This window comes from Lissotriton vulgaris, chromosome 3_1 (genome assembly GCF_964263255.1).
Source record: "Lissotriton vulgaris chromosome 3_1, aLisVul1.2, whole genome shotgun sequence".
Taxonomy (NCBI): domain Eukaryota; kingdom Metazoa; phylum Chordata; class Amphibia; order Caudata; family Salamandridae; genus Lissotriton; species Lissotriton vulgaris.
This window is the reverse complement of record NC_141689.1, coordinates 106,483,665-106,494,011: the sequence shown is the minus strand read 5'-3', so window position 1 is coordinate 106,494,011 and position 10,347 is coordinate 106,483,665. Positions and strand designations below refer to the sequence as shown.

Genomic DNA, 10,347 nt, shown 5'->3' with positions numbered 1-10,347 from the left:
GCTTTTTCCCGCCCTAGAGTGGGCTGGCCTAGACACCGACGTAGCCAGCCCCGCCCTAGGGGCAGGCAGGGGCGGGTTGACGCCCGCCCTGAAGACGGATAAAAGAGACGCAAGACCAGAAGACGTCCTCTTGTTCTTGTGCTCCGAAGCTGCACCTCCTCGCTACACGTGAGCTCGGGACAGAACGAAGAGCCAATTTTGACCCACCCACCAGCCCCTGAGGACAGCAAGTTGTTGTGCAATAAAGTGAATTTTATAAGTATGTTTTCCGTTTCGTTTACAGGCTGTGAAAGTATCAGTTTGTTGTTGATCTTAATAAAGAATGGTGAATATCGTGTAGGTTGTTACGTTTAAAATGATTTGATGTAGTGTTACATTTTAAGCATGCTCTTTCGGTCGTAGCGACCAATGTTTTCATAGGTTTGAGTAAGAATTGTCGTATTTATTTTTTGGTAGGCGGTAAGGTCATGATCGGTGAGCACTAATTAGAAGATCCCTATGAGTGGGCGTCACCCAACACGGATGGGAGCGCTCGGGAGAGGTGGCCATTGGCCCCTCAATGGGGAGGCGGTCCCGTCTAAGGGCGGGTCGCCGGAAGTAAAGGAAAGGCGGTCAAGGCCCCTTCCTTTGTAGGAGGGGTTACAGCCCCCTCCTGGGGAATTTCCCGGGGCCAGTGTCATCTGCGACGGCAGATGCGGTAAGTTGTGTGGGGTGGGGGGAGGTCCACGATACCTTCTAGATACCACACACAAGTCTTCGAACGACCTTTAAATGGCGTCGAGTCTTAAGTGCCCCCGTCAAGTCAAGGGAAATTGTTAGTAGTTGCACTTGAGGTAAGCCTCTGTGCTGTCGCCCCTCCCAAGTGGGAGGGGTAAGTCTGGTTAGGGATCTTGACACCGGTTATGACCTTGCCGTTGGCCCTTAAACGTTAGGATGTACAATTTCAGTGTTTCTAGAAAATGTTTTTGTAGGATGCTAGTTCGGCTAGGAGAACCTCTGTATTAGAGAATATGTTAAGGTTAGCCAAACATCGCAATGTGATAATGAAATTGTACATAATATGAAACGTTTAATGTTTTAATTTTTTGTTTTAATAAATACGGCCGGGAGGGTCACTCCCTCCCACATCCCAAAAACTTTAAGAACTGTTTCCGGTTTCCCTCCTTTTGGGGATTGTGTTGAGAGGGGGTGGCGGGTATCTCAGCCATATAGATGACGTGTTCCTCATTTGGACTGGAAACCCCGAAACCCTCAAAGATTTTGTCGATTGGCTGAATGCACGTACTAATGACATAAAATTTAGCTGTACGTCATCAAACAAATCCATAACATTCTTGGATGTAAAAATTGAACCATCTGATGGAGGCCTTGGCACCACCTTGTTCCGAAAAACGACGGACAGAAATAAAGCATTGTTGTACTCCAGTAATCATCCACGCAGCTTGAGACAAAACCTACCCTTGGGACAATTCCTCAGAATTCGAAGGAATTGTTCAAGGAAAGAAGATTATTTTGAACATGCGAATTCACTGAAGGAGAGGCTTCTCCAACGAGGGTACCCAAAAAAACTATTAAAAAATTCGCTCAAAAGGGCATGGTGGACGCCACGTGAAACATTAATGCAGAAGAAAACCAGGGTGGAACAAAAATGATTGGTCTGTGTTTCGACCTTTTGTCCAGCAGCCAACCAACTCAAAAAACTGATAACATCTAATTGGCACCTAGTGAAAGATTTACATGAGGACTTCAAAGTGCCGCCTTTGTTTGCATACAAAAAAGAAAAAAGCGTGGCAAACCACATTGTGAGAGCAGCCTTACCAATCGAGAAAGGCCCGACTCTAAGAAGTATGTTTGGATTTCCACCGACAACAGGACACCACAAATGTGGAACCTGCATCTGCTGTGACGAAACCATAGAGGAGACGGTTTTCTCATTTAATGACATCAATTGGAAGCATGAAGTCTTTACCAATTGAAAGACAAGGAATGTCGTTTATGCCATAATGTGTCCCTGCCCAATGTTATACATAGGTAAAACAACTCAAGAAGTCAGGCAACGCATTACTCAGCATAAGTCAAGAATACGCAGAGAAGTTGAAAACGCACCCTTAGTGAACCATTGGCTGGCCAAGAACCACGATAAAACCAAACTAAAGTGGACGGTCCTATCAAAAATTGAAAATGAGCCAAGAGGGGGCAATTTGGAGACACGACTAAACCAAAGAGAAGCTCTGCTAATAATGAAATTCGACACAGCAGTCAATGGATTGAATGAGATTTCTGAAATCTACAAATCAAATACGTAAAAACCATTTTCTCAACGCCGCCAACGTGACTACATCTCCCAGAATTCCTCAGAGCACAGCCACACCCACAGCCAACAACATTGTATGTGTTCATTCACTCCCAGGAGACTGAAGGAGTAGGAGTGAAAAATACGAACTGAAGCTGACTTCGAAAACCGGCGTGGTGCACAGCCACGGTAAGAATGGCTCCATGAGGGCCAGCGGATGTTACAACTCACCGCCATAGAAACGCCAGACAACCAGCGGTAACACGCGTCTCCCCTTTTTGATTTTGCAGCGTTTCTGCGCGGAAAACTTCACGACAGAGCCCGATCCATTGGGGACACAATCGTTAGCAATCACGCACAACCGCCCATGTAAGCCCACAGTCTTGACACCGAATGAGTGACGAGAGGACGGACATATCTGATAACAGCACTGGTATTACCCAAAAACTTAGCACTTTCCTCTTGTGTTACAGCACCTCCCTCTCCCCTTTATTTGGAATACAATTGTCTTCATTCACGGTTGGAGCGATGACCCAGCAATAGAGGTAGGCTGAGGGAAGCTAGACAGCGAATAAGGTGTTTATCTTTTAGAACATAAGATTTATGATTGTTTCCTTTTCTTTGTAGTTACTTTTGGTCCTGAGGAGAACCCTGGCACTCACTGGGTTCGAAAAGCGTCGACCGACCCGGTCCCGGGTCATGCCCTTGAATTTATATTGAAATTTACCCGATAATCTACATAAAGACTGTTCGCTTTCCTTTTGAATTTTTACAAACAATTGTAAAAAACGACTAGAAAAAGACTTTTCATGCTTTGTATATATAGGTTCTTTTGGCACCGGGACCAGTATGGATGTAGAGTAGTATGAATGGATGGCCAAGAATGTGTTGCTTGTGAATTTGTTTGATTGATTGTACATACCCATTTGTTTTTCATGTTTCTTCATGTTTGTATATAAATGTACATAAACTTTTTTGTATTCCCATGCACAAAACAAAAACTGACTAAAAAACTAAAATAGTCTTCAGAAGAAAATTAAAAGTAAAAATTGCAATTCATAAAGCAAGTGTCCATGTTATTTTCATGTATACTGTTGTTCTTTAGTTGGGTTTGAAAAATAAGTTCCTCAGCACTGGCAAGTGTTTTGTTTCTTTACTGAGATGTAGGTGGCCTAAATTACAAATTCAGTAATTTACCGATTCTGTATTTTAAGGAATCGGTAAACTACAGATTCCTTAAAATACCGAATCGGTAAATTACCGAATTTGCAATGTAGGGAGCACTCAAATGAGTGCATTCCATAGGTAAGGATTCGATATTTACCACCAACTACAAGTTGGTGTTAAATATCTAAAACCTTTGCAAAAGTAATTATTTTGCTTTTACAACAGTGCGATGTGGCAGACATACATGCATTTCTGCCACATGTGCACCCATGCACTATTCAGGGGTGCAACAGGGTGTCAATGTGACACCCTGCCACCCTTGAATGAGTTCTCCATTTTACCAAATCGATATTTACTGATTCGGTAATTCCAATTCATTCCTATGGGCCTGGAGGCCTATAGGAATGAATGGGAATTACCGAATCGGTAAATTCCGATTCGGTAAATATCGAATACTTACCGAATATTTACCTACATAGCATTTACTGATTTTAAAATACCGAATCTGTAAAATTTGGTATTTTAGAATTGGTAAATCAAGATTACCAACATCTGGCCCCTGGTTCCTTTTTGATACTGGAAAAGCAGATCAACGCCTTTCCTGTGTCTTTCCTGAGAGGAGGGCTCTTTGAAAGCAGGATTGATCTCAAGGCCACTTTTTAAAGGTCCTTTTCCTTACTCCAGCAAGGCATGTAGCTTTATCTTCTCCCTGTCACGAAGAGCTCTTCTAGAGGATTGCCCTCAACAGTAACATTTCTCTGGATTTTGTGAAGATGGTAAGCACACAATACAGAAAGATTGTGGGCCTGATTTTTGCCATTATCTTCCCACAGGAAGGGCATTTGTTAAATAGAGCTTGCATTTCTGACAGAAAATAGTTCTCAAAATTGTCAGCAGTCAAAAAATGTTGTGTAGAGATTAAATAAACCAATTTCTGACTATATTATTCGAAAATTGACGAGCTCAATGCTCCAGGATTATCACAGAAGGAGCCAGAAAAAAGAACTGACCTAACTGTCACTTGTGGTGCATGATGGGAGCAGGGGGCTCCTGGAGGTCTTAAAGGCACGGAGTCCAGGTTCTTGGAATTCTTAAAGGCAGGGTGCCAGTTTTTTAGCACTGTGAGGTTTTTTCATCTATGCAGACTATGGGCTAATTGCCTGCTAATAATTGACTTTTTCTCCTAAAATAGGGCTGTGTTGGAACACCATTGGAGTGCATTTGTTCTGTTAAAGTATTTATATGTGAGATTATTTTCGTTTAACAAAAGCATGATATGATGTGTGCGCCAAATTCAAAATTTGATGTATTTCCTGCACCATCTAGTACTGTCTCACTGGGAAGTTACATTTCCAATCAGGAGTTAGCCAATTTAACCATGTTTTAGGGTTCAGAGCACATACACTGTGGGCTGCACAGCAGCGCCATGCCATGCCAGCAGAGTTTAAAAAGAACGGTAACATCAGTCCACAAACAAATGGAAACTACCATGTAAAAAGAGGCACTTCCTCACAGTAAGAAATAATTAAAAAGCAATTTTGCTTGTATTCTTGGGCCGTCGCCGTTCGGAAGTCCTTTTGAATTTTATTTGCAGCAAACTATTCAGTAAATGAAAGAAATGTAGACAACTGGTAAATGACAGCAATGTTATGCTGCTGGGTTTAAATTACGTAACAAAGAAAAGTTAAACTTCAGTAAAAAAAGCTAACTATGAGTCATATGAAAATAATTTTGCTTTTTCAGTTTTTACTCACAATATGACACATTGACACAAAGAAATGCAGTGCTGTAGAAAGTAGATAGGTTTAATAAGAAACAAATTATCGACAAGCAGTACATTCTATTAAAAATTATGATTTTGACTTGCATGAAACATTACATTCATTAACACGACTTTTCTGTCTTCATGGGCAAAAGCGTTTCATCTAAATTATGCACCATTGCACTCAGCAAAACAAGTTTATGTGTTCACACCTCTTACAATAAAATGTTTGAATCTTTTATTCTGTTCATTTCATCTGCGTTTTAAACTTGCCTTTAGTTTGGTGTGTGTCCTACAAGGGCACACTAGGGTCCCTCCAAAAACCTATTTCCAATAAAAGACAGCCCCTTTATATATTACTGTACATTTCATATTGATTGTGTCTTTCTCTCTGTTTGGGGCACTTTATGAGCAGGGCATCAGACATAAAAAAAGTTGCATCATGTTACATCCTCTTCTGAACTGTGACAGACATCTGAAATAACACCAACTTTGAGGTGTTTTAAGAACAGTTCTTACGATACAACCCAAATTACCATATCATATAAATGAAACGTTTTCATGTTGAAGAAAGAATCATTCTTTTTGAAAAACGTTTTATTAATTGTAGGATTCTTTACAATCAGCCTAATTCAAACAAAGCCCTGAGGTTTTAGATATTACAGCAATAGGATTTTGGTATGTTTTGTGCCACCAATTTAGAAATATTACATAAACAGCAGGGTTTTTCAAGCCAGATAGGAATTTTTAAATTAAGCATTAGCCCGACACTCTGTATTTCCTCTCCAGTTAGTTTAATCTGTAATTAAGAATCCCTCGCCCACATAGTCTGCCAAATTTTTCTGGGCTGCCTCTGACCAAATGTATGCCTATTTCTGCCAGTAGTCCCTGGCCATAGTGAAACATGAGGCAATCTTTGGCACTTTATGAGCCCAAATCCTATTCACATCCCTCCATGCCCCTGTCAGTCACAATTCCAACTTGATTTTTGGGTGAGAATGGCAACATTTTAAGCAGCATAATCTTAGTATGGTACTAGAATATTGTTGTCAGAATATTGTCTGATATAAATATTGTGTCCTAAATATTGTCTACAAATATATCACCCTATTAGACTTAATAATACGACATCTGCACCTAATGAGACAATATTTCTGAAAATAGTCTTTAGGACACAGTATTTATGACAGGCGATACTCCTGTCAATGATTTTTGACCAATGGAACAGGGACCCCGTGACGACTTGTAGATCAAAGCATAATGATTTACAAAAAGTTGGTGATCTTGAGACAAGAGCATTGAATCTTATCTAATGGGACAGGACCATAGATTCCTAATTAATGGGATAGGACCATCAAGTGGTATGTACTGTGTCCACCAGATTGCACCTCCTAAGGCAGATGTTGTCTATGTTCTTATTTTGAACAGCAGAGTGTGTGTAGTATATACTATGTGCGGTATTTTGTACTGCACCAGGTGATTCCAGCTTGAATTTCCATCTCTCTTGGGTAAGTTAGTGCCTTGTTTATACATGGGCCGCGATTGGGCCCCGGTCATCCACCCATTTAGATCAAAGGTTTTCTTGTGTCTGGCGAGCAATAGTGATCAATGCTTCATGTGTAACAGGTAATTTAGAAGTCTATGGAGTAGATTTACAAAGATTTTGTGCTGAGTTGGCTTGTAAAAAAGTCATGTTAATTGTCGCAAAATGTTTATTTGGGATTTACTTTCCAGTGCAAAACTTTATTGGTGCTGGGCAGTAGCCCTCAAATAACGCAAAGTAGAGCTGGCGCTGCTTTGCATTGTTTTTCATCAAGGCAGGGTCCCATGAGTGGGATGGATCATTCCCATGCAACCATCCATGGTTTTAATGCAAAGCCCTATCTACTAACCTATGTGGGCAGGTCTTTGTGGCAAAAATAATGCCTCTTTGAGGCTGGCTTTAAAAAGCAGAAATGCCCCACAATCAGGGCACAGCCGATCTTGGATTGCTTGTTTTGTGGTTTAGAGAGAACCTGTCTTGGCAGTTTGGCGAATGTTCTTGTTGGAGAAGGGTCGAGACTGGTTTGCATATGGCTGGGTCTTATCAGAGGTGGCATTGTGGATAAAAGAACTATGGGTTGGAAAGTTACCCCAAGTGATTCCAGTGATTAGATTTATTGCAATCATTATATGCAAGCATTATCCCAAGGAAACAACCTTTAAGCCGCAGTCACAATAACAAATTGCCTTTGCAACTCAGCCACTCCCCAGAGTGTGATGTTACCACGCATTACTTTGACAAGCAAGCAAGTTGTTGCAAGGGCTTGCTTTAGGAGGCGCATAGTTGGACTGGTGTCAGATTTTTAAGTCCAACACCTCCCTTACTGTTGTGTAGACTAGAGTTGGATTACTAAATTGTACTATTCTAAAGTCCAGCACCCCCTAAAGCAAATCATTGTAATGACTTGTGTGGGAAGGTAATACGTTTGTAATGTCGCAGTTGGGCAGTGACTGCTTTGTAAAGGCAGGCGGGATTCCGTCATACAACCATTAACTCATCACCTTTTGTGTATTTGATGTAACGCCTGTTTTATGCGCCTGCATTATGTAAAGGGAGTGCATGTAGCCCACGATTTCTCCAAGTCAGCACATCACTTTACAGAGCACAGCTCAGAAACAGAAAGAGGCCAACTCTGCGTGCTGTTTCTGAGTTGTACTGTCTGAAAATCATGCCTTAATGTGGAGAAATATCGGACAAAAAATGTACTTTACGCACTGCTAACACATAGAAATAAGCACTCGGTGCTGCAAAGTCCATCATGATAATGCCCATGGCGTTATTATCATAATGGTTTGTGCACCTTTTTTTCGTGAGAGCTGTCTAAAGTTCAATCATATAACTAGGAATCTCTCTGAGTTCATGCATGCATTAAGAAACAAAGGAGGGCAATCCTTAAATCATGAGTGTGCCCCCTGAAATCAGACAGTGGGGTGTTAGGATAAGACTGAGTGACTTTAGAATAGATGTTCTCAGACTGACACAAATCTTTGCAGATGTAGTAAACTCAGCACATCTGTGTGGCTACTGGAATGCGGCTGCTCCGAATAAACCTCTACAACAAAGCAGAAGCATTACATATTCTGACAAGTCATTCTGTAAGTGACATTTTACATATCCATTTATACTGCTGCTTTCATTCGTCGTCATTCCAGTCTCCATTTTCTGTTAATTGACCACAGTCCTCAATTCCTTTCCAGTTATCGGGTTGGTCTTTTGCCCAAAATCTTTAAAAAATAAAACCAGAAACCAGTCAAAGCAGAACAATGTTGTAGTTATAGTGTCACCACAATAAGACCTACAAATGATCTTTTGTATATTCATAACAAATTAATTGCACTAAAATCAGCTGCATATAAATTCATTGCTAAAAATATTTCTAAAAACAAAGGGCTTCAACTGTGAAACCAGTGGGACACTGGTTCCATCCTTACGTGCACACTATCATTCCTCCCACAAAACAGAGGATTCGTTGTCTGTTATATGTGTCCAAATATGTGTTGTTTTTATTCAGTAAGTATTTTGCAAAACAATATATTCCACATTTGGCATTCGATACTCAGTCTTTTTTACATCATTTTCAACATGTGACAAAGTCCTTCAATCAGATCCAATGCATTTCGGGCCAATAGTTGTGCCCTTCATCAGGGAAAAGACACTATGAAAGTAAAACATAAGTAAACAAACTGTCAGTGATTCTCCTATATAAACTATGAATAATGGGGGGGTGTGGTGATCTCGTCATGGTGGGCCGTGGTAATAATATGTGGATAGTTAGGGTGTCACCTTAAGTAACCTCAATGCCCATGTGTACAAAGCAAAAAGTTGTGTGGAATCTCTTACATGTCTTTGTTTCCACAGGCTTACCCTGGCGTCGTCCGGTTACGATTGAGTAACGCGGCAACCCACATTCTAATTGGGTAAGATTTAGTGCATGCCTCGAGTCCGGCAACTCAGGTAGCATTCACTGGTTAATCCCTTGGTAATTTACAGATTACTAGCAGCCTGCCCCAGCGTTGCCTGGGGGCAATGAAGCTTCAGGGCCAACCGCCCGCCCAGGCCCTCGCCCTCCCCGACATTGTCCGTGCATGCTCATGCACGGACACGGATCAGGCCCCCCCTCCCGCCCCGACTCCCTCCCGCCCCCCTCCCACCCCGACTCACTCCCGCTCCGACATTTTCCTCTCCTAGCTGCCTCATATTCGAAAAAGATGATGACTGCTGCCTCTTCCAGCTGATAGCACTGCGAAGGTCCTTCTTTGAACACCTGCCCTACAGGAAGACCATTGCCAAGACACCCCAGGAAGATTTCGCTGACGTAACTCTGCCTTCCTCTATCTCCCCAAAAACAAAAGCAGCTGGCTCCGGCTAAACTTCGGGTGCCGTGCTCTGCCTGGAAGTAGGAAACTCAAATCTATACTTTCCGTCTGAGGCTTCAGCCTGGCTTCCTTTTGAGAAAAGATTTCTATTTAAAGCTCCGTGCTTCTGTCACCTGGCCTCCTCTCTGTGCTCCCGGCTCTTTCAAGATGTCTTTCTGAAGTGTGATCATGTGCAGGCGCGTTAGGAAGGCCATCGACATGTCGTCTATCTGCCTCACTTCACCCCCCCCGGGACGCCTCCCCCTGCATCACACAGTCTCGCACTGAGAGTTTATGAAAAGCTCGAAAACGTTCACTTTCCTTACCTGTGCCGCCGCTCCTCACTGCACAGCCGCTCGTCACTGCACCGCCGCTCCTCCTTCGTCGTCATCACGCACGTCGCGTCTCGGTCATCATACACGTCGCGTCGCGGCCAGTGCTAGGTCCCGGCCGGCGCTATTTTCAGGGGACTACTTTGTTTTAAAACTTAATTTTTTTAATTTACTTTTTTTTATTTATTTATATAGCCTATGTCCATCTACACACCCTCTTCATTTCCTCATATTCATCTACACACCCTGACATTTTCATAGATGTATCGGGTGTGCAGATTGGCGCTGTGGTTCCCGAGTTTACCAGGCCAAAAGGTGCAAGTTCTCTCTTTATAATAGTAGTATAGATTTCCCCATTTAGGTTTGCTGGTCCGGGCAAAATCGCTCTTCCAGAC

General features: G+C 42.2%; 1 protein-coding gene across 1 annotated transcript in view; it reads right to left on the bottom strand.

Annotated features, from left to right (window-relative positions):
* Positions 1 to 5,251: 5,251 nt before the first annotated feature.
* Positions 5,252 to 10,347, bottom strand: part of LOC147726041 (CD209 antigen-like protein C) — a 686,697-nt gene continuing 681,601 nt past the window's right edge. The window contains exon 9 of the mRNA XM_086960159.1: positions 5,252 to 8,489. Within this exon, the coding sequence (XP_086816285.1) occupies positions 8,399 to 8,489 (91 nt within the window). The 3' untranslated portion in view covers positions 5,252 to 8,398. The remainder of the gene's footprint in view (positions 8,490 to 10,347) is intronic.